Source organism: Balaenoptera ricei, chromosome 15, assembly GCF_028023285.1.
Source record: "Balaenoptera ricei isolate mBalRic1 chromosome 15, mBalRic1.hap2, whole genome shotgun sequence".
Taxonomy (NCBI): Eukaryota; Metazoa; Chordata; class Mammalia; order Artiodactyla; family Balaenopteridae; genus Balaenoptera; species Balaenoptera ricei.
This window is the reverse complement of record NC_082653.1, coordinates 85,553,127-85,576,563: the sequence shown is the minus strand read 5'-3', so window position 1 is coordinate 85,576,563 and position 23,437 is coordinate 85,553,127. Positions and strand designations below refer to the sequence as shown.

Sequence of the window (23,437 nt, the reverse complement as noted above, 5' to 3'; positions counted from 1 at the left end):
CCCTGGGCGCCGCCAGCCGCTGCTTCCCGAGCCCCCACACCCCCCGAGCCCCGCCACCATGCACAGTCCCTTGTCAGTGCCCCCCAAGACTCTCAGCCCCTGGAGGACAGGCCTGCACCCCGCTCGCCTCAGCAGGTGCGCAGCGGGTGCGCCAACACCCGCCGAGCCAAAGGCCATGTGCCTCGCTTCCCCTCCGCGCCCCGAAGGCCTCCAAAGGGCCAGCGGAGGCCACGGAGGGACGGCGGGCGCCCTCACCTGAGGTCCTTCAGCCGCCTGCAGTGCTTCAGCATGTCCGAGAGGGCGGACATGTAGGCCACCTTGCCCATCGTGCCCAGGTGGGCCAGGGAGAGGGACTGGAGCTGCTGGCACTGGAGGCCGATGCTGACCAGCCCGGAGCCTGTCAGGATGCTGGGCAGCTGGGCCAGCGTCAGGTGCCTCAGGAAGGCCAGCTGGCCGATGGCGGCCACCTCCGAGTCCCCCACACTCTGCGCCCGGCCGCAGGGGGGCAGCGAGTTGCGGATGGCGGGCTCGTTGCGCGGCATGGCAGACGAGAAGTTGGACCCGATCAGCTCGAGGCGGTCCAGGAAGGGCACGCTCTTCAGCAGCGACCAGAACACAGAGGATGGCAGGGGGCCCGCCTGCCCGGAGACAGGGTCGGGGCCAGACGGCACGCCGATGCGGACCTTCTTGCCGAAGCCGCGGGGCACGGCGTGCGTGGCAGGCTGGACGGGCGCGCGGTCGGCCCGCGGCGCCGAGTCAGCGACGGCGCAGACGGGCAGCGACAGGGAGCGCAGGTGGCAGAGCCGGGCCAGCAGCTGGCACAGGTGCCGGCCGGGGCCCTCGGGGCTGTGGTGGTGGGCAGCCGAGAGGTTGAGGTGCCGCAGGTTGCCGCAGGCCGCCACCAGCGTCTCCAGGATGCCACTGTCGATGTCGTCCTCCGCCTTGCGCAGCAGGGAGTCGGGCGCCAGGCAGTGCGCACAGCCGCTGAGGTTCAGGCCGGCCAGGCTCCGGAGGTCCCTGCCGCCGTCGATGACGCGCCGGATCAGGTGGCCGCCGGACAGGGCACAGCGGCTGAAGCTGAAGTAGAAGGGGCTGCTGAACTTCATGTGCTGGAGGAGGGCCGAGCCGTTGAGCCAGGACTTGGGCAGCTGCAGCGCGTCCAGCGCCACGTTGCGGGCCATGGACTCCAGGAGGTTCTTGGTGGCCCCGCTCTCGGCAAAGCTGCCGGGCACGGAGATGAGGAAGGCGTGCAGGTTCTCGGGCGTGCGGTCGCTGAGCACGGCCAGGTACAGGCGCACCACCTCCTGGTTGATGTAGCCGGGGGCCAGGCGGGCGTAGAAGACGCGCAGGTGCTGGTAGCGCGGCACGTTGCTCTGGCCCACCATGAGCTGGCCCGAGAGCACGGCGCCCTCGCGCGTGCGGTCCAGGATCTCGAAGTACAGCAGCAGCTTCTCGAGGCTGGTGCAGCAGGGCACCACGCCGTACGAGGGCGTGTACAGCGTCTGCTTGAGCTCCCGCACGCGGCTCAGCGTGGCCTTGCACTCGCCGCTCAGCTGGCTCGCGTCGAAGCCGGGGCTCACGTCGATGGCCAGGGAGCGCAGGCGCTGCAGGGCCGACAGAACCTTGGAGAGGCGCAGGGAGGTCAGGTGGCAGCCCGAGAGGTTCACCTTCACCAGGCCGCGGCAGCGGGCCACGTGCTCCACCGTGCTGCCCGACAGCCAGTAGCAGCCGGCCATGCTGAGCTGCTGGACCTCCCGGCCGATCTCCGTCACCAGCCGCTTCACCTTGTCCTCGCTGGCCTGCGGGTGGGTGGGGGGGGGGGGGGAGAGAGGGGCTGCAGGCACCGGCGTCTCCTCCACCCTCGCCCCCCAGACCGCGCCTTCCCCTGTGACAGTCAGGGAGCCGCGGGGGGCCCGGCAGAGGCCCCGCTCCAGCTGAGGAGGGACAATGAGGGCAGGGCTGGCGCCTCGTCCCTCCCCGCATGCTTACCTTCCACCGACAGTCAGGAGTCTCGGCCAGGCGGGAATGGAAGATGGGGCAGCCCCTGTGGAAAAGTCTGGTGGCTCCTCCAAAAGCTAAACAGTTACCACGTGACCCACAGTTCCACAGCCAGGTGTGCACCCAAGGGGACTGAAAGCGGGGACTCAGACTCCTGCACACCCATGTCCACGGAGAACCGTTCACAACAACCGGAAGGTGGCAACAACCCAGCCGTCCATCAGCGGACGAACAGATGAAGGCAGTGGGGTCCATCCATGCAGTGGAATTCTACTCGGCATGGAGAGGAATGAGATCCTGACGCTGCCACGGCATGAGTGAACCTTGAGGACATGACGCCCAAGAAGCCAGTCATAAAGGTCACATATTTTACGACCCCACTTATATGAAAGATCCAGAATAGGCAAAATCAGAAAGAGAAAGTAGAATAGAGGTTACCAGAGGCCTGGGCAAAGGGGAAATGCGAGTTATTGCTTAATAGTTCCAGAGTTTCTGTTTAAGGCGATAAGCAAGTTTCAGAAAGAGTGATGATGGTTGCATAACGCTGTGAATGTACTTAGGGCTAACGAAATCGTACACTTAAAAGTGGTTAGGGGACTTCCCTGGTGGCGCAGTGGTTGGTTAGGAATCCGCCTGCCAGTGCAGAGGACACGGGTTCAAGTCCTGGTCCGGGAAGATCCCACATGCCGTGCAGCAACTAGGCCCGTGTGCCACAACTACTGAGCCCGCACTCTAGAGCCCACGTGCCACAACTACTGAAGCCCGCGCACCCAGAGCCTGTGCTCCACAACAAGAAAGCCACCGCAATGAGAAGCCTGCACACAGCAACGAAGACCTAACACATCCAAAAAAAAAAAAAGTGGGTTTCCCTGGTGGCGCAGTGGTTGAGAATCTGCCTGCCAATGCAGGGTACACAGGTTCGAGCCCTGGTCTGGGAAGATCCCACATGCCGCGGAGCAACTGGGCCCGGGAGCCACAATTACTGAGCCTGTGCGTCTGGAGCCTGTGCTCCGCAACAAGAGAGGCCGCGATAGTGAGAGGCCCGCGCACCGCGATGAAGAGTGGCCCCCGCTTGCCGCGACTAGAAGAAAAAAAAAGCCCTCGCACAGAAACGAAGACCCAACACAGCCATAAATAAATAAATTAATTAATTTAAAAAAAAAAAAAGTGGTTAGGATGGGAAGTTTCATGTTAGGTGGGGTGTTTTGAAATCACATAGTGGAATCACGCCCTGGAAGCGTTCTTTGGCTGTCGCTTTCCTTTACGTCACGTGCACTTTCATATCATTAAATATTCCTCAAAAACCTGGCCTGGACGGCCTAGGGAGCCACAGGACGTCCAGTCAGGGGCCCAGTAGCCACCGAGGCCTTCGGACAACACAGCACCGAGCATCCATGTACATAAGGCTTGTGCACGTGATCACTTCTCTACGGCAAATGTACACACACAGAACTGTGCAGACGAAGGACACACATTCTAAACGCTCCAGACAGACTGTGCACCTGCCCTTCCTCTACAGTAAAGAACCCTCGTGGGCAGGAAGCCTGGCCTCAGCGCTCTGGGGAGTGAGCTCAGCTCTCCATCAGGGAGGAGCACAGAGCTCTCACAGAAAGAGGTTGAGCTCTCAGGGGCCTCACTCTGGGTTTCAAGGCATCACTGCCCAGCCAGCAACAACAGGAGGAGCCCCTCCAAGTCCCCTAAAATTTGAGTTAAGGGCAAGGCCTCTGTTTATCTTTAAAATAGGTCATCCACCGATTTTCCAGGTTGCAGGCAATTCGGCGAGGATAGGATAATCTTTTCAGTAAGTAGTGGTGGAAGGCGTGAATAGCTGTGTGCAGAACAGTGAGCCTCGCCCTGACCTCACAGCATATGTGGAGATGAACACAAAAGGGTCACAGGGCTGCCATAAGAGCTGAAACTATAACCTTCTATAAGACGACATAGAAGGGTGCTGGGAATACTGGACAGCCACAGGCAAAAGAATGAAACTGGACCACTATCTTACACCATACACCAAAATTAACCCAAAATGGATTAAACACTTGAACGTAAGACCAGGAACCATAAAGCTCCTAGAAGAAAATATAAGTAGTAATAAGCTCCTTGACATCAGTCTTAGTGATGATTTTTTAAACTCTGACACCAAAAACAACAAAAGCAAAAAAAAAAAAAAAAACAAGAGGAACTACATCACCTGAGAAGCTTCTGCACAGCAGAGAGAACCATCAACAAAATGAAAGGCAGCCTATTAAATGGGAAAAGAGATTTGCAAATCATATATCTGATAAGGGGTTAATATCCAAAATGTATAGAGAACTCATACAACTCAATAGCAAAGAAACAACCCTATTAAAAAAATAGATAGAGGGGCTTCCCTGGTGGCGCAGTGGTTAGGAGACTTCCCTGGTGGCGCAGTGGTTAGGAATCTGCCTGCCAGTGCAGAGGACACGGGTTTGAGCCCTGGTCTGGGAAGATCCCAGATGCCGCGGAGCAACTAAGCCCGCAAGCCACAACTACTGAGCCTACGTGCCACAACTACTGAAGCCCATGAGCCTAGAGCCCATGCTCCACAACAGGAGAAGCCACCCCAATGAGTAGCGCCCACTTGCTGCAACTAGAGAAAGCCCGTATGGAGCAATGAAGACCCAACACAGCCAAAAATAAAATAAATAAATTTGTAAAAAACAAAACAAAACACTAACTCAAAAAGATATCTGCACCCCATGTTCATAGCAGCACTATTGATAATAGCCAAGATATGGAAACAACCTAAGTGTCCACCAACAGATGAACAGATAAAGAAGATGTGATTGGAATACACACACACACACACACACAATGCAATATTACTCAGTCATAAAAAAAAAAAGAAGAAAGTCTTGCCATCTACAACAACATGGATGGACTTGGAGGGCATTATGCTAAGTGAAATGAGTCAGACAGAAAAACAAATACTATAAGATCTCATTTATATGTGGAATTAAAAAAAAAAACTCTTATAGGGATATAATATACAGCACAGGAATCTAGTTAATATTATAATAACTTTCTATGGTATGCAATCTATAGAAATATCAAATCACTACTATGTTTTACACATGAAACTAATATAATACTGTAAATCAACTATACTTCAATAAAAAATAAAAATTCTAAAACCAAGCTCACAGATACAGAGAACAAGTTGGTGGTCTGGAGGGAGAGGAGTCAAAAGGTACTAACTTCCAGTCATAAAATAAATAAGCCTGGGGATGTAATGTAGGGCATAGGGACTATAGTTAATAATACCATATTATTATTGCAAATATGCAAATATATTGCATATTTGAAAGTTGCAAGAGAAGATCTTAAAAGTTCTTATCACAAGAAAAAAATTATAACTATGTAAGGTGACAGACAGATGTACCTCGACATGACCATTTCGCAGTGTATACAAATATCAAAACTTTACATTGTACACCTGAAACTAATACAACGTTATATAAGAAGAAGAAAGAAGGGCTTCCCCAGTGACGCAGTGGTTAAGAATCCGCCTGCCAATGCAGGGGTCACGGGTTCAAGCCCTGGTCTGGGAAGATCTCACATGCCACGGAGCAACTAAGCCCGTACGCCACAACTACTGACCGTGAGCCACAACTACTGAGCCTGCATACCACAATTACTGAAGCCTGCGTGCCTAGAGCCTGTGCTCCGCAACAAGAGAAGCCTGCACCACAATGAAGAGTAGCCCCCGCTCGCCGCGACTAGAGAAAAGCCCGCGTGCAGCAACAAAGACCCAACACAGCCAAAACAATAAATTAAAATTTTTTTAAAAGTTAAAAAAAAAAGGGGCTTCCCTGGTGGCGCAGTGGTTGAGAATCTGCCTGCCAATGCAGGGGACACGGGTTCGAGCCCTGGTTTGGGAAGATCCCACATGCCGCGGAGCAGCTGGGCCCGTGAGCCACAATTACTGAGCCTGCGCATCTGGAGCCTGTGCTCCGCAACAAGAGAGGCCGCGATAGTGAGAGGCCCGCGCACTGCGATGAAGAGTGGTCCCCACTTGCCACAACTAGAGAAAGCCCTCGCACAGAAACGAAGACCCAACACAGCCATAAATAAATAAATAAATATTAAAAAAAAAAAAAAAAAAAAAAAAAAGCATTAAAAAAAAAAAGTTAAAAAAAAAAAAGAAGAAAGAAGACAACATAGGAGAAAATCTTCATGACCTCAGGTTTCACAAAGATTTCTTCAACGGAATACAAAAAGCATGAACTCAAAATTTCAATAAATTGGACCTCACCAAAATTAAAAACTTACGCTCTTCAAAAGACACTATTAATCAAAGTGAAACGGCAAGCCACAGACTATAAGAGAAAATATTCACAACACATCCCACAAAGGACTTGTACCAGAATATATACAGAACTCCCAAAACTCACTAAGAAAAAGATAGACAATAACGAATGGGCAAAAGCCTTGCACAGACACTTCTAAGAAGATACACAAATGGCCCACGCACCTGATGAAAGCATAATGGACGGCATCCTCCATCAGAGAATACAAGTTAAAACTACAATGAGATACCACCTCCCATGCATCAGAACGGCTAAACTGAAAAGACCGACAACACCAAGTGTTGACGAGGACGCAGAGCAACCAGAGCCCTCGGATGCCGCTGGTGGGGAGACGTGGTGCCTCCAACTGTGCTTAACTCCACAGGAAAGCCCAGCGCTGACAGTGGGCCCGCACGTCCACTCCTGGGTACCTATCTACCAGGAAGTCAGTCTCCCTCCTGGCCCAGTGCCAAGGCCCAAGACCCTTCCAGAAGAGCGCCTGCTCTACCTGTGCCCTGGCCCAGATGGCACGCTACCTGCACTTTTGGGCCCCTGGCTTTTGCCGTGTCATCCCTGCAAGTGCCCCACCACTGCCAGGCTGTGCGGGGCCTCAGTCGGGCACCTCGGTTGTTCCCCATCTCTGCCCCCCGCATGCCAAGCGCCACCCCCAGGCCCCTCACCTCATAGTCCTTCTGCAGCAGCACCGTGTGGGTGAGGCTCTTGTCCAGGCACAGCGCTGCGAGCTTCCGGCAGGTGCGCCGGACATTCAGAATCAAGTCTATGCTGGGGACGTGGCTCAGGATGTGCAGGAGGATCTCATCGGAGAAGCCCAGGAGGTGGGCATCATCTGCCACCGTGGCTGCTGCAGGGGGCGCATCGCCATCGTTGGATGTGTCCTGAAAATAAGGGGCACCAAATTCCATGGGATCCCCGAGGGTGGCCCGCAGGCAAGGGAAGCCTTCACCGCAGTCCATGGGGAAGAAGAGGCTGTTACCAAAAATCTTAACTGCAGAGCAAAAAGTCCCCAACATTCTCCGAAAGCCCCTTTTCAATCTGCACACCAGGATCGTGCTTCAAAAGTAACAGATTTGAAATTTAAGAGAGATTTTTCCTACTGAAGGTCTCCAGCCAAGTCTGGCAGGTTTCCAACTCAACTCATGACCATCAGCTGAGGTTGTTCATTTGTAAAAGCTGCTATTCCCCCCCCACCCTGCTCTGCCCCGAATGTCAGGCTGTATTTTTAAAACATCCTTGGGCAGGTGAATTCCATCAAGAAACAATGATAATTGGTCTTCACCAATAACAACAGTGCCTTCACCTCCCAGGGTTGCTCTGACGGGTAATGAGTTACCATTATGTGTATGATATGTGTATCAGCTCTTCAGGACAGCGCTGGATGGGGAAAGGACGAGTCAAATGAGAGAATGAAACTATGAGGCCCTTATAAATAAGAAACAGCACCTACCAGACCAATGACATTTTTAAATCTCAAGATTCGTAACAAACAATAGGAACGGCACAACTCCTCTCCACTTATCAGACTTTCTGGTTAGAAATTCATGTTGGGGGTTTCCCTGGTGGTGCAGTGGTTGAGAGTCCGCCTGCCAATGCAGGGGACACAGGTTCGAGCCCTGGTCCGGGAAGATTTCACATGCCGCGGAGCAACTAAGCCCGTGCGCCACAGCTACTGAGCCTGCGCTCTAGAGCCTGCGAGCCACAACTACTGAAGCCCGCGCACCTAGAGACTGTGCTCTGCAACGAGAAGCCACAAAGATGAGAAGCCCGCGCACCGCAACAAAGAGTAGCCCCTGCTCACCACAACTAGAGAAAGCCCGCGCGCAGCAATGAAGACGCAACACCGCCAAAAATTAAATAAAATAAAAAATAAAAAAAAAAAGAAAGAAATCCATGTTGGTATTTCCAGTAAGATGTCCACTCATCTTATTGTTTCATTCTGCTTTTGCAAATATCTACAGAAGGTTTTCTGCCCTAATGTGGGCTTCCCATCTTACTGACCAGTGCCTGTACAACCAAGACAAAGAGGGGACAGACCTATGTCAGTGTGCCGTGAAATCCCCAAATCAAGGCCAAAGGAACAGGGATGCTCTAAGAAAAGCCCATGGTGGGGAGGAATCCCTGTATCTTCCCAACACCTCCTGAAGGGCCCCTCCTGCCTTAAACGTCCTCACTGACGGGGTGCCTCTCTGACACTCCCAGGAGAGTACCCAGAACTATTTCTACTGCCTTTTCCAGTGATTCTGTCTACGAGCCCCGCCTCCTCTGTCCTGCCTCTTTTTCCATACATATTTGCATGGATGGAAGCCTCCAGGCTTGGAAAGCCCTGCTGCTGCCATGGCAACCGTTAAGTCCAGGGAGGAAGGGCCTGTCTGCACACCCCACACAGGCACCAGGGGTTTCCCCGGGAGCTCTGACTGCGACACCCCTCCAGCCCCTGCATCCGGCCGAGCCCTTGCCAGGCCGGGAGAGGTTTCCCCGATTACTGCCCACCCTTTCAACGGCATCGGCCCCTCCCACTCTCCCTTCTTCCTGAGAGGCAGCAGCCAGACTTGCCTTCCCTTCCCTCCTTCCTTCTGAAGTGCCCTCAATCCTGTCTCCCTCCTCCCACCTTTACAGGGGCAGAAGGCAGCCATGAGACCCAAGTCCATAGCTGCCCTGGGTCACTGTATTCTGGGGTCTAGTGTTTTGAACCATACGTGACTTTCCTGAGAAATTTCCCAGACCCAATCATCTGGGATCATCCCAGACACCTGTTAAAAAATCAGATTCCCAGGCCACATCCTAGACCTAGGGACTCTATCTCCCGAGAGAGAGGCTGGGACCAGGGGCAGTCCTTATCAGGCAAGCTTGGTATACAGGGTTCCTGGGCACAAGTGGGAAGAGCTGGGCCTGAATTCCACTGAGCAGCCTGAGGCTGATCCCTTCTGATGCCCAATTTGCAGATTTATCAAAGTAAGAACGCCACTGCAGAGCAAAGAGAACACAGGGCAAAACACTCCCAGACACTCCAGCATCATGTAATTTCCAGTTACAGTATGGAATACTGAATTTCTCTTAAAACCACCTAGAAATTACATGAATTAAACAAAAACAAAACAAAACAGGAGGTGAGTTGCAGCTTCCTCCGTCCAGTCTCGGCACCCCCGACACGATCATCTTCCCCCCAGTGCTGTCCTTAGGCCAGCACCCCGTCCTGGGACAGGCGTTCAGGGCAGCAGGTCATATTGGTTCCCCCGGGTCTCCCGACGGCCAAGCCTGGGAGGCCCAGTCGCGCTGGGTTTGCAACAGTTGAGTCTTTTCCCTGGAACGGAGGCTTCATTTCTAAGTCCGTGCACCTTCCCCCCGGGAAAGGCAGCGAGTTCTGCAGAGGTAACGGCAAATAGGGGGCCGCCGCCAGGAGGGAGGGAGGAGGCCGTCGAGCTTCTTCACCTCTGAGCGGGGGTGTGTGAGTGGCCCCCGCTCGCCACAACCAGAGAAAGCCGGTGCACAGCAACAAAGACCCAATGCAGCCAAAAATAAATAAATCAAATAAATAATAATAAAATTTTTTTAAAAAGAAATAGAAAAAAAAACTGGGCAACGAGTACATAGAGGGAAGTTCATTACAACATTCTTCTGCAAGTGCGTGGAATTTTACATGTTACTTTTTTTTTTTTTTTAATGGCTGTGTTGGGTCTTCGTTTCTGTGCGAGGGCTTTCTCTAGTTGTGGCGAGCGGGGGCCACTCTTCATCGCGGTGCGCGGGCCTCTCACTATCGCGGCCTCTCTTGTTGCGGAGCACGGGCTCCAGATGCGCAGGCTCAGTAGTTGTGGCTCACGGGCCCAGTTGCTCCGCGGCATGTGGGATCTTCCCAGACCAGGGCTCGAACCCGTGTCCCCTGCATTAGCAGGCAGATTCTCAACCACTGAGCCACCAGGGAAGCCCCAAAAATTTTTAAAAACTGAAAAAAATAAAATAAAATAAAAGTGTAAATTTTATGGTATGTTAACTATATCTCAGTCAATCAATCAATCAATAATTAGACTGTCCCAGACACTTCCCTGGTGGCACAGTGGTTAAGAATCCGCCTGCCAATGCAGGGGACACGGGTTCAAGCCCCGGTCCGGGAAGATCCCACATGCCGCGGAGCAACTAAGCCCGTGCGCCACAACTACTGAGCCTGCGCTCTAGAGCCCACGAGCCACAACTACTGAGCCCGCGTGCCACAACTACTGAAGCCCGTGCGCCTAGAGCCCGTGCTCCGCAACAAGAAGCCACCGCAATGAGAAGCCTGCGCACCGCAACGAACAGTAGCCCGCAGTCACCGCAGCTAGAGAAGAGGCCGCATGCAGCAACGAAGACCCAACACAACCAAAAATAAAAAAATAAATTTATAAAAAATAAAAAAATTTTTTAAATAATTAGACCGTCCCAGAGAAAGGGACCTTGATCATGTCCAGGATAGAGCAAGACTCCCCCTCTCTCCTCTCAAGCCAAAAGACCCTCACTGGGGCTTCCCTGGTGGCGCAGTGGTTGGGAATCTGCCTGCCAATGCAGGGGACACGGGTTCGAGCCCTGGTCTGGGAGGATCCCACATGCCGCGGAGCAACTGGGCCCGTGAGCCACATCTACTGAGCCTGCGCATCTGGAGCCTGTGCTCCCCAACAAGAGAGGCCGCGACAGTGAGAGGCCCGCGCACCGCGGTGAAGAGTGGCCCCCGCTTGCTGCAACTAGAGAAAGCCCTCGCACAGAAACGAAGACCCAACACAGCCAAATAAATAAATAAATAAATAAATAAAATTTTAAAAACTTGCTATCACTACACATTTTATTAAAAAAAGACCCTCACGATGGGACAAGAGGCCTCACTGGGCAGGGCCCCGACATATGATTCAAGGAACAGAGGGGCCTTTGCGCCAGGACCCCTAAGACCAAGGTGCCTGACAGCCCCCCCGCCCCCGCAAGCACACGCGACTAACGGGAATCTGCTAACGCAGCCAGGCTATACCCCCAGGATTCTTCCTGAGGGAGCTGGTACTCTCTGGCCCTTCAATCCTACTACCAGCGAGCAGGTGGGCCCCACACCTTCCCCCTCAATCAAGGGGCCACTTCTGAGCCAAATCCGCTTCAAATGAAGAACAGCTATCGGCAACCCCAGCCGCCTCCCACGCACTCATGCCGCACGCGCTCCTGCTCCCCCGAGCACGAGCAAGCCCGCAAGGCTTAGGGAGTACGCTCGACGGCCTGAGTCCCGGACCACAGGTATAAATACACGTGCACACAGGTACACAAACAGGTAGGTGGGAATCAACAAAAGGGAAGACCCTAGTCACTGTCCGGATCCCCCATTTCCTGGTCTACAGAGAAAATTCCCTGCATCCCATTATAGGAACTCGGTGGGTTTCTCCGTCGGACCCAGATTTGTGGAGCACTGGGGAAGAAATTCAGGGTGAGTCACAAGTCCCCCAGGTGAAATGGCTTTTCCTCCACCACCCCCCAAGTCACACAACAAGCAGGCTCAGAGGAAAGTGGGCTGGACTGAAACCGAACGTTCAGCGACACAGGACGGGATGGGAAGGGAAGTGGGCAGGGAGGAGGAACGTCTCAGAGCTCCAAGGGCTGAGCCAAGGCACAGGGGCATGGGAAGAGGGCCTGGGAGACGTAGAGGAGCTGGAAACTCTGGGGAAGGCGGGAGAGGGGGAGAAGTCTGCCGATCAGGAATGCGGGACCGGCAAACGGATGGAAAACCGAAAGTTGGGAGAGCTTATGCCTTCGGATACAGGATGAGGTCCTACGGGGCGGGATGGGTCAAGGATGGGGGATGGGGGATGGGGTAAGGGGTAAGGGGCAAGGGGCAAGGGGTAAGGGGCAAGGGGCAAGGCCAGGGTAGGGATGGGAAGGACGGGGCGAGGCCAAGGCCAGGGTCGGGGCAGGAAGGACCAAGCCAGGCCGACGCCAGGGTCGGAGTGGGAAGAACTGAGCGGGGCGGCGGGGGTCAGGATGGGAAGCACAGAGTCAGCAGAGGTCAGGACGGGAAGGATGGAGCGGGAAAGGGAGCGAGACGGAAAGGACGCAGGGGAACAGGAGTCGGCGTGTGGAGGACCGAGCGGGACCAAAGCCGGCGGGAAGGGAGGAGAGTAGAGACAGGCGCCTGGCGTACCTCTCCGATACTGGCCATGTCGAGGGCGAGACGAGCCGCTGCCGCCGGAGCCAGAGCTCCGGGGCCTTCCGCCTGGCTGACCAGGGATGCTCAAAGCCGGCGCGTCCGAGGCTCCAAAGAGACCCGAGGCAGGGGGCGGGGCCTCTCGCCACTTCCGGCGCCCGCCGATACGCACTTCCGCTAGCCCGCGGGCGGGTCCCGCGTGGCTGTCATGTTGGGTGCGGCGTGCAGCCAAGGACCTGGTAGGGCTGGGTAGAGCGCGGGCATCCCAGCCCGGCTGCACTTGCTCTCCGACGTCATGTCCCGCTCCTCGGCTCTCTGCACGCCCCTTTCCAGCCACACAGGCCCCCTCTTGCCGGCCCAGCACTCTCCTGACTCTAGGCCTTTGCATTTGCCGGCCCCAGTGCCTGCAGTGTTCAGAAACCACCTGTCAGAGAGCCGGTCCCTGAGCCCCTTGCAGAAAATAGCATCACCCCCTCCCCATTCTCGCAAACACACACCTAACCTAACAAATAACCTTGTCCTCTGTTATTTTTCTCTATAACTCTTTGCACTATCTGATCTACTGTACCTTTTTTTTTTTTTCCTGTCCTCCCCAATAAACTGTAAACGCCCTGTACCTAGAAAGCTCCCTGACATGGGCGCTGAATAAATATTTTCTGGGTAAATTAGTGTATGGATGATATGCTCTCACCTGTAACCTTTTACATTTACAAATCATTTACTAATAAAAATTTGTGGGGAAAGAAAGAACTGGATATGAATGCTAGAAGTCAGAAATGAAGACGTTGAGGCTTCCCTGGTGGCGCAGTGGTTGGGAATCCGCCTGCCAACGCAGGGAACACGGGCTCGAGCCCTGGTCCAGGAAGATCCCACATGCCCGCGGAGCAACTAAGTCCGTGCGCCACAACTACTGAGCCTGCGCTCTAGAGCCCGCGAGCTGCAACTACTGAAGCCCACGTGCCTAGAGCCCATCCACCGCAATGAGAAGCCTGTGCGCCGCAATGAAACGTAGCCCCAGCTCTCCGCAACTAGAGAAAACCCCCGCGCAGCAATGAAGACCCAACGCAGCCAAAACTAAATAAGTAAATAAATTTATTAAAAAAAAAAAAAAATGAAGATGTTGACTGGGCCATGCTCCCTCCAAAGACTCAAGGGAAGAATCCTTCCTTGATTTTTTTAAAATATATTTTATATTTTATTTAATATATTTTAATATATTTTAATTTATTTATTTTATTTATTTAAATATAAATTTATTTAAATTTATTATTTATCTTGTTTCCAAATAAGGTCACATTCTGAGATTCCAGGTGAACCTGAATCTTTGGGGGACGCTATTCAACCCAGTACATCAAGCTTCATATCAAACTCTCCCTGGGCCTCATTCCCCTCCCACCTCACCAGCTTGAGCCAGTTTGTATCCAGAGAACTCTGATGGCTCCAACTGTGGGCGGACCACCATGGGGACAGGCACAGTCCTTGCCTCAAAGAGCTCATGGTTAGGTTAAAGGTTAGGAACCACTTGAGGCAAACACGTGTTAACGGGGTTCCCATTGTTTTTTGTTTACTATCAAAACCTCAACAGTGAAGCCCAACTCTGACTCAGGCAGGCATCTGAGGGTTTCACAGAGGCCCAGGTTATTCTGACTCCCTGACCCATTCCTTTTCTTCCCCTATAAGCCATAATCAGGTATGTTTCTCATTGTGGCAGATGTGTTTATTTTCCCTCCCCCACTAGAACAGGGCATGGCTGCAGCAGACCCTTGATCAACATTTGTCAAATCAATGATTGATTAAATGAGATTATGCAGGTACGTATCCAGCAGAGAGGAGCTATTCAATACACAGAAGCTGTAACCTCTACCACTCTTACTCTTTCTAATGAAAAAGGAGTCTCACATTTCCTGGGCATCCCCAATTCTGAGGAACATTTGAGTTGGAAATCACTGCGTGTGGGGCGGGGGAGTCAGCCCCGGTGCCTCACTGCTCTCACTCTGTCACAAGCCTTTCCAGGTTTCGGTGACACTTCCTCACAGCGTCCACCGAGAAGTGTAGGTGAATGGATAAATGAACTGTAGTCCATCTGAACCGTGGAATAATATTCAACACTAGAAAGAAATGGGCTATCAAGCCGTGAAAAGACATGGAGGAGGGACTTCCCTGGTGGCGCAGTGGTAAGAATCCCCCTGCCAACGCAGGGGACACGGGTTCAAGCCCTGGCCCGGGAAGAGCCCACATGCTGCAGAACAACTAAGCCTGTGCGCCACAACTACTGAGCCTGTGCTCTAGAGCCCGCGAGCCACAACTACTGAAGCCCGCGCGCCTAGAGCCCACGTTCTGCAACAAGAGAAGCCACTGCAATGAGAAGCACGCACACTGCAACGAAGAGCAGCGCCCCCTCGCCACAACTAGAGAAAGCCTGTGAGCAGCGACGAAGACCCAACGCAGCCAAAAATAAATAAATAAATAAATAGATAAATTTTTTAAAATAATAATAAATAAAAAATTAATTAATTAAAAAAAAAGACATGGAGGAAACTTAACTGCATATTACTGAGTGAAAGAAGCCAATCTGAAAAAGCTACATACTGTATGATCCCAACTACATGATGTTCTGGAAAAGGCAAAAATTATGGAGATAATAATAAGATCAGCGGTTGCCAGGACTTAGGGAGACCAGGGCAGGGAGGAATAGGCGGCGCACAGAGGATTTTCAGGGCAGTGAAACTACTCTGTATGATACTGTAATGGTGGATGCCTGTTCAAACCCATACAATGTAAACACCAAGGGTGAACTCCAATGTAAATTACGGGTGATACGATGTGTCAATGTAGGTTTCATCAGGGGTAACAAATGTACTGCTCTGCTCTGCTCTCTGGCTCTAGCCGGGATGTTGATGGTGGAGGAGGTTATGCAAGCCGGGGATGTATGGGAAATCTCAGTACCTTCCTCTCAATTTTGCTGTGAGCCTAAAACTGCTCTAAAAATTAAATTTTATTACTTTTGAAATATGTATATCTGACCTGCTCACTCCTGAAGGCGCTCCCTCTGCCTTTGCCTGTGTTGTTGCCTTTGTCAGGTGGCTCTCACCCCAACTCTGACTCATTTCTCAACATCCCTTCCACAGAAAACCTTCCCCTCCCCCCGACCAGGTCACTGTTCCGTTATTCTCTGTCACCATTCCTCCAAGTATTTCTTGAAGGCATTTATCCCAGTGGATAATTAAGAGCCATCAGTATGAGTTTTTGGTCCACATCTGTCCTCCCACAAGTCCAATGCCATCCACTAGAATTTTCTACAAGGTTGAGAATGTTCCATACCTGTGCTGCCCAATGGGCACTTGAAATGTGACTTGTGCAACTGAAGAACTGAATTCTTGTAATTAATCTAAATATAAATAGCCATGTGTGGCTCGTGGCCCCCTAGGGGACAGTGCAGCAAGATTGGAAGCCCTGGGAATTCCCTGGCAGTCCAGTGGTTAGGGCTCCACGCTTTTACTGCCGAGGGCCCAGATTGGATCCTGGCTGGAGAACTAAAATCCCACAAGCCGTGTGATGCAGTGGGAAAAAAAAAAAAAAAAAAAAATACTGGCAGCCCTGTGAGGGCAGGGACAATGTCGCAATACTACTGCAGAACTCCCTCCCTCTAGAACTGTGGGGCTGCTTGAAATGTTAAGTTGAATGATGACTAAGGTGAATGAGTGAATGAAGGCGCCAACCGTGGCTCTGAATGATCCCAGCTCCCGAGTCCATTGGGTGATTCCAGGCTAGAGGGTGTGTTCCAATCCTGCCACTGGCCCCTCAGAGCTGCCTCACAGCCCCAGGTCCCCCCAGAGAAGACAACCGGCCCGCAGAGGATCCAAGCATCCTCCCTGTGTCCTCACTGCTGGGATCCAGGAAGACACGTCAGGATGAAAGAAACCACCCAGGGTTCTGAGCCCCCGCACTTGCCAAGACTCCCCTCCTCTCAGGGCACCTGTTAGGGTGGAGTTCCATCCAGGCAGGGGGTGCTTCACAGAGGGGGGACATTCCAGCAAGAGATGGTTTCAGCTCCTTAAGAAGGTGAACCTCAGGTGGTCACAGCGGCCTCATGGGGGAGCCAGCCACCTGAGAAAGCAAGGAGCCTCCTGGCCCAGGGCAGAGGTGGCTCGAGGGTCAGAGTGCAGAAGCCAAAGTTCTGTAAAGGATGGTTGTGTTGGGCTGAACCTTGCCTTTTCTGGCCTGTTGCTCTGTTGGGCTTCACAGGTATTAGGGTCAAATTCCAGCTTCCTCACTTATAAGGTGGGTCACCTGGGGCCAGCGCACCTGTCCTCCCTGAGCTTCAGTTTCCTAATCTGTAAAATGGGTGCTGAGAGGAAGGCGGCAGGTAATGCAGCACCCTCTGGCTTAGCCCAGATGATCAGCCCAGCTGTTGCCCCGGGAGGAAAGGAGCAGCACCTAAAGGGTCAAATGTGTGTCTCCTTTCAAAGGGAAAGACTGAGGGAGCACCTGCTCACAGCACCCCTCCAGCTGTTACTGACATTCCCATTTCTCAGATGGGCATGTGGACAGTAACGTGACTTCCCAGGGCCACATAGAAAAGACACATAGCCCCATCCACCCTCCCATTCATCCCCGGGCCTCTGTCCTCAGTCAATCAGGGCCTCTGCCTGAGACATGCACGCCCACACTTCCACCTGCCCAGGCGACTGTCGACTGGCCAGCTCCCGCATCCCTCCCACAGGAAGCCGTCTGAAGAAGCCTCCTGCTCAAGAGCCACGGATACCCCCATCCCCCCATCAGCCAGGTTTATGGTCCTTTATTACCTTATTTGTTGGAAAAGGGCAAAATGATGATTGCTTTTTTTCCTTTTTTTTAACCTCTATTTCTTAGTTTTTTTTCAGCTTCACTGAGGTAGTTTGATGAGCTTTGATGTATGTCTACACCCGTGACACCATCACGCATCAACATGATGAATGTCTCCATTTTTCCCAGACCGACACGCAGCTGCTACTCTTTCTTCTTCTCATTATCACCACTGGTACTGGTACATTCCTATTTATTCTGTCTTGCCCAGTAAGCTGGGCACCTCGTGAGGGCAGGAAACACACCTGATTTCTTCTCCACTGCATCCCATAGCGCAGCGCGATGCCTAGCGCAAATAGTGTGAGGGAGGAAGGGAGGAAGAGAGAAAGGGAGGGAGGGAGAGAGGGGAGTCTCCAGACTGACAGCTTCTCCAGTGCAGGGTCTGTGTCCAAGACATCAGCAGAGTAGGTACTCAACTCTTATCGGTGGAAACTTACTTGCAGCTCCCAGAGCCCAGGGCTCACCACCATCCCTGAATTAGACCAAAAGAGCTGGAGCTGACCGGGGAGGGGCTTCCCTTCCTGGTTCCCGGGCCTCTAAGACTGCACAGGGTCAGGGCGAAGCATCCTCCATGCTCTTCCTCTGGGCCAGCTGATAGAGGGCAGCGCCCTGGGGAACAGGACACCTTCCAGATGGCACATTCTGCACCCGCCATGCTGTTTCATGTACTGACCTAGGAAAATCTGCCCAGGTTAGCCCCGGGGACCGCGGGCTCCCCTTTGATTTTTGAAGCCATCAGGAGGTCGGACAGCCCTCTTCCCACCACACACCCCCAAGATGCTGCACAAAAGGTGTCTTTCTGAGGGTCTGCACTGTCCCTAAGATGGGAGGCGGTGGGTCACCCCATCCTCGCGGGCCACAGCTCCCACCGTCCCCAGCGGAGCCCTGGGGGAGCCCCAGGTTCATGGAGGGGAGGGGGCCCCCCAAGGCCTCAAATCTGGATCGACTTGGGGGCCAGTTTCCGTGTCTCACTACCTCTGGCGGTGTGGGAGAAGTCTCACCCACTTTCCCTCCATGTCAACCACAGCTTCTAGCAGAGTGGAGGCCAGCCAGGCTTGGAGAAGAGTCCCAAAGTGACCCCGCACTCCAGGCTGCTTCCCGGGGAAGGTTCTTGGGAGAACTGGGCCAGATCTGCACTTGAAACTCGGCACCAAGAATAAAGGATGGCGTCCACCCTCCGGTCAGAAGAATAAAGGATGGTGTCTACCCTCCGGTCAGAAGGATGCAGGCCTCAGCCATGCCCCCAGCCAGAGACAGATAGGGCCATCTCTGCCGACCCCGCACATCCCCTTGCCCACAGGCCTCGGATGGGTGGCGCTGTCCCTTCTATGGGGGTCACTCCAGGTGAGTGGGAAGGTGTTAAGTTTGAGACCCTACCCTCAACCTCAGAGCCCCTGGCTCTCCCCAGGTACTGAAGGGAGGGTGAGGACAAAGCCTGTGGCCTGGGAGACCCCACTATCCCAAGAGGACAGTGAGGAAGCAGCACTCACAGGGACGAAGGTCCCCACCCAGTTCTGCGAGGTGGGTACAGGGACCACAACTCCCTAGGCTCCCCACTCTCCCAGCCATCTGGACCTCAGAACCCAGCGAGAAATACAAGGGAACAAGGGCCAGGCAGGGAATTCACTTACACAGGATTAGAGGCCAGAATCCCTAACTCCTCCCACATAACGCCACTCCCCAGACCCTTCAGGGTGAGAGGCGCCTCAGAGCACCCCCAGTGCCCCAGCCTTCTCCCCAACATCCAACAACGCCAGCCACAAGCCACGTGTTTCTTTAAGGTGTGCACTTTATTGAACTGGTCTCAAGTCAGTGTACAGGTAAGCCCTGGCTACCTCCGCACCTCAACCCGCTCCCAGGGGGACCAAAAGCCTTCATACATCTCAAGTTGGGGGACAAAAAGAGGGGCCATGATGGCTGACCATTCAAAATAAAACAAACAAAAAGAACAAGTATTAAGGCAAAGATTAAAAAAAAAAAATTGTGGAGTACATAATTTACACAAAAGCAATGCTATCACCCTCCCCTATGTGGACTCGGGCGAGGACTGGCCCTTCTCCTAAGGGAGAAGTGGGGCGGTTTTTGGGAAGGCAAGGGACTTCCTGTAACAATGCATCTCACGATATTTGGAATGACTATTAAAAAAAAAAAAAAAAAAAGAACAATGTACAATCAAAGTCCTCGGCCACATTGTAGAACTTTGGGGATGCTCCATCCAACCGACTGCTGTCACCTTCACCGTTCCAGTTTTTAAATCCTGAGTCAAGCGCAAAAAAAAAAAAATCAAAAAAGACAAAAAAAAAAAAAAAAAAAAAAAAAAAAACCAAATAAAGCCATGCCAATCTCATCTCGTTTTCTGCACAAGTTAGGTTTTGTCAAGAAAAGGGTGTAACGCAACTAACAGTCCGCCTAGAAGCATTTGCGGTGGACGATGGAGGGGCCGGACTCGTCGTACTCCTGCTTGCTGATCCACATCTGCTGGAAGGTGGACAGCGAGGCCAGGATGGAGCCGCCGATCCACACGGAGTACTTGCGCTCGGGCGGGGCGATGATCTGGGGAGAGAAGGGGCAGTGAGGGCTCCGGCCGGCCCAGCCCTGGTACACCAGGGGCCTACAGCAAGGCGGCTGCCTTGACAACCACCACGCTCATCTGCACCCCCCAGGCGCCCAGGCCAGCTCAGGCCAGGCACTCACCTTGATCTTCATCGTGCTGGGAGCCAGGGCGGTGATCTCCTTCTGCATCCTGTCAGCGATGCCTGGGTACATGGTGGTCCCGCCAGACAGCACCGTGTTGGCGTAGAGGTCCTTGCGGATGTCGACGTCACACTTCATGATGGAATTGAAGGTAGTTTCGTGGATGCCACAGGATTCCATGCCTGAGGAGAAAGAGAAGCCAGACTTAGCTTCCAGTGTGACCAGAGTGACCCTCGTGTGGGGCGGGCATGAGACCTCCTTACTCACCCAGGAAGGAAGGCTGGAAGAGAGCCTCAGGGCAGCGGAACCGCTCGTTGCCAATGGTGATGACCTGACCATCAGGCAGCTCGTAGCTCTTCTCCAGGGAGGAGCTGGAGGCCGCGGTGGCCATCTCCTGCTCGAAGTCCAGGGCGACGTAGCAGAGCTTCTCCTTGATGTCACGTACGATTTCCCGCTCGGCCGTGGTGGTGAAGCTGTAGCCACGCTCCGTGAGGATCTTCATGAGGTAGTCCGTCAGGTCCCGGCCAGCCAGGTCCAGACGCAGGATGGCATGGGGGAGGGCGTACCCCTCGTAGATAGGCACCGTGTGGGTGACCCCATCACCGGAGTCCATCACGATGCCAGTGGTGCGGCCAGAGGCGTACAAGGACAGCACAGCCTGGATGGCCACGTACATGGCTGGGGTGTTGAAGGTCTCGAACATGATCTGCACAGAGAGATGGACCATGTCACACCTGGGAAGCCACCGGGAGCAGTCAGGCCAGACTGGGCAAAGATTAAAAAAAGATTGCAAAGACATGCAAAGAGTGCAAGGAACATGACTAAGTGTGCTGGGGCTCCCAGGACGGGGATTCACTTCAGATCTATTGTGCACCTACTGAATACACACGCCAAGGCCACTTTATAGCAGCCTCGTCGGCTTTGTCACACGAGCCAGTGTTAGTACCTACACCCACAGCACTTTATGCTTTCAACACCTAGTCAGAAAAGCAAACACAAGAAAAAGATTCCATCTGGGAAAAAGCAAATAGAACCTGCAGAGTTCCAAAGGAGACTCAGGTCAGAGAAGAAAGTCCTAGGAAAATGGCAGAAGAAAGAACAAGTGAGAAAGGGCGTGGCAAAGAAGGGCAAGAAACGAGGTGCAGGGGGGCGCCCAGGCGAGGCCGGCGGGCCACTGACCTGGGTCATCTTCTCACGGTTGGCCTTGGGGTTCAGGGGGGCCTCGGTCAGCAGAACGGGGTGCTCCTCGGGGGCCACACGCAGCTCGTTGTAGAAGGTGTGGTGCCAGATCTTCTCCATGTCGTCCCAGTTGGTGACGATGCCGTGTTCGATGGGGTACTTGAGGGTCAGGATGCCTCTCTTGCTCTGGGCCTCATCACCCACATAGGAGTCCTTCTGGCCCATGCCCACCATCACGCCCTGCGGAGGGAGGAGCAAGGCGCCTTCAGCTCAGGCACTGCCCCACCGACCCTCACCCAGAAAGACGAAGGCCTCCCCCTTCCTCCCTCCGCCTGCTCCCGAGAGGGGAGCCCCACCCACCAAGTCAGACCCGAGGCGGGCGCCTTACCTGGTGCCGGGGGCGCCCCACGATGGAGGGGAAGACGGCCCGGGGAGCATCGTCACCCGCGAAGCCGGCCTTGCACATGCCGGAGCCGTTGTCGACCACAAGCGCAGCAATATCGTCATCCATGGCGAACTGCGGGGAGACCAGGACCATGAGCCGTGCGGCCGCCCCCGCCCTACCCACTTCCGGCGCACCGCTCCTTCGAGCCGCCAGGGGGCGCCGGCGCGCGCCCAGATTGGGGACAAAGGAAGCCGGCCGGCCGCGTTATTACCATAAAAGGCAAACGCGGGTTGGAGGCGGCCCCGCCGCTCGCGGCAGGAAGCCAGGCCTCCGCCCCCCTACACCGGGCGCCGGCCCCGCCCCGCCCAAAAAACACCACCCGGCGAACGCGCAGCAGCCACACCCGCGGGAGCCGGCGGCGCGAGAAGGAAGTGCGCGCAGGCGCTCTCGCGCCGCGGCGACCCCACCCCTTCCGGCCGGCCGCCCCGCCCTCGCTTCCCGAGCCTAACGCGCACACGCACGCGCACTGGTGTCCCCAGCCCCCACCCGGCCCTGCTGCCCCGCCGCGCCCACCCACCCTCCCGCCTCGCCGCCTCGCCGCCCCGCTGCCCCGCCGTCCCGCCGGCGGAGCGAGCCGCCCGCTCGGACAAAAACCCGCGGCCGCCCCGGTCCCGACGGAAACATTCTGGGAGCGCGCCCCGAGCGCAGCTCCGGCCCCGAGCTAGGAGCGCATGAGTTCACTCCCCGCAAACGGGAGGCTGTCCACGGGGCCGGGATCGCGGGGCTGCCTGCCCGGAGGAGGCGCGGGCCCAGCGCATCAGCGGCCCGGCCGGCGCGGGGCCCTACCTGGTGGCGGTGTAGACCGGCGGCGAAGGCGGAGCGGCGAGGGCGAGGGGCCTGTGCTGGCGGAGTGGACGCGGTCTCGGCTGTGGCTGCGCGTCGCGCCGCCGGGTTTTATAGGGCGCCGCCGCGGCCGCTCGAGCCATAAAAGGCAACTTTCGAAACGGCCAGCGCTGATTGGCCCCGCGCCGCTCACTCACCGGCCTCGCCGCACAGTGCAGCATTTTTTTACCCCCTCTCCCCTCCTTTTGCAAAAAAAAAAAAAAGAGAGAGAGCGATGGACTGGGAGAGAGCGAGAGCGAGATTGAGGAAGAGGAGGGAGAGAGTTTTGGCTTTGGGTGCTGGGCCCGCGGGTCGGGGGGTGCGAGCCCTGGGCCGCCGCCCCGCTGAGCAGTGCCCGGTCCGGCCCCGCGTGGCCAGGCCTGCACCCGGCCTGCCTGCCTCTCCGGGTCCCCCCACACCGGGACCCTCCGGGTGTGGATGCCCCAGAGCAGTGAGCGACCCGGTGGGCAAGGGTCAGCACAGATGCGAGGGTGCCTGCTTGCTGTGGGCGCATACTTAAGGAACAGTTGTGGGGGGAGGGGTGGGCAGCGAGTCACCCCCTTTGCCCACATTAGCTCCAGTGCCCAGAAAGCCTGGGTTACAGGGGGGCCTCTGACTGGGGGTGCTGAGCTTGCTGAGTGGGATTCTCCGTTTGCTAAGGGGCACATTACTACTCAGAGACCTGGGGCTGAGGACCATGGTGTTTCATGGGGGAGTCAGGGGGGCTGGTGGCCATTTAACAGGGGCTTCAAGACCACCGTCCCCAGGGACAGGGCCGGCCCCCAGGGGCCAGCAGCTAGAAGTTCCCTGTGAGGAGGGCTCCAAATCTCCCCTGCTGCAGACCTGGGGAGTGGTGGGCTCTGGAGCAGAGAAACTGTTCCCATGGAGCTGGGCTGCCTCGGAGCTGCCTGGTCACGCCCAGCCAAGGCCAAGCCTGGGCTGTTGGCCGGCGACCCGGGCAGCTGCCGGCCACTGCTGGGC

General features: G+C 54.7%; 2 protein-coding genes across 9 annotated transcripts in view; both read right to left on the bottom strand.

The window, feature by feature from the left end:
- Nucleotides 1–12,615, bottom strand: part of FBXL18 (F-box and leucine rich repeat protein 18) — a 40,238-nt gene extending 27,623 nt beyond the window's left edge. For 6 of the 7 annotated variants that reach the window (XR_009497510.1, XR_009497511.1, XM_059896307.1 and 3 more), the window contains exons 1-3: nucleotides 12,469–12,615; nucleotides 6,992–7,207; nucleotides 256–1,799 (exon numbers count right to left, since the gene is read on the bottom strand). Coding sequence is in view for 5 of the 7 variants with exons in the window: in XM_059896307.1 (XP_059752290.1) it covers nucleotides 256–1,799; nucleotides 6,992–7,207; nucleotides 12,469–12,486 (1,778 nt within the window). In the remaining 2 variants the exon portion in view is untranslated. Of the gene's footprint in view, nucleotides 1–255; nucleotides 1,800–1,989; nucleotides 2,045–6,991; nucleotides 7,208–12,468 lie in introns of those variants that run through there. The other variant, XM_059896310.1, reaches the window with a different exon arrangement.
- A 6,472-nt stretch (nucleotides 12,616–19,087) lies between these two features.
- Nucleotides 19,088–22,510, bottom strand: ACTB (actin beta). Of its 2 annotated transcripts, XM_059896368.1 has the most exons (6): nucleotides 22,421–22,510; nucleotides 21,578–21,706; nucleotides 21,190–21,429; nucleotides 20,278–20,716; nucleotides 20,011–20,192; nucleotides 19,088–19,869 (listed from the first exon to the last, which is right to left on the bottom strand). In XM_059896368.1, the coding sequence occupies exons 2-6, from the start codon at nucleotides 21,698–21,700 to the stop codon at nucleotides 19,726–19,728; spliced, it is 1,128 nt and encodes a 375-aa protein (XP_059752351.1). In that variant the 5' UTR covers nucleotides 21,701–21,706; nucleotides 22,421–22,510; the 3' UTR covers nucleotides 19,088–19,725. The 2 variants fall into 2 exon arrangements, with proteins under 2 accessions (XP_059752351.1, XP_059752350.1); XM_059896367.1 differs by lacking the exons at nucleotides 21,578–21,706; nucleotides 22,421–22,510 and adding an exon at nucleotides 21,045–21,085 and having other exon boundaries at nucleotides 21,190–21,239.
- Between the last annotated feature and the right edge of the window lie 927 nt (nucleotides 22,511–23,437).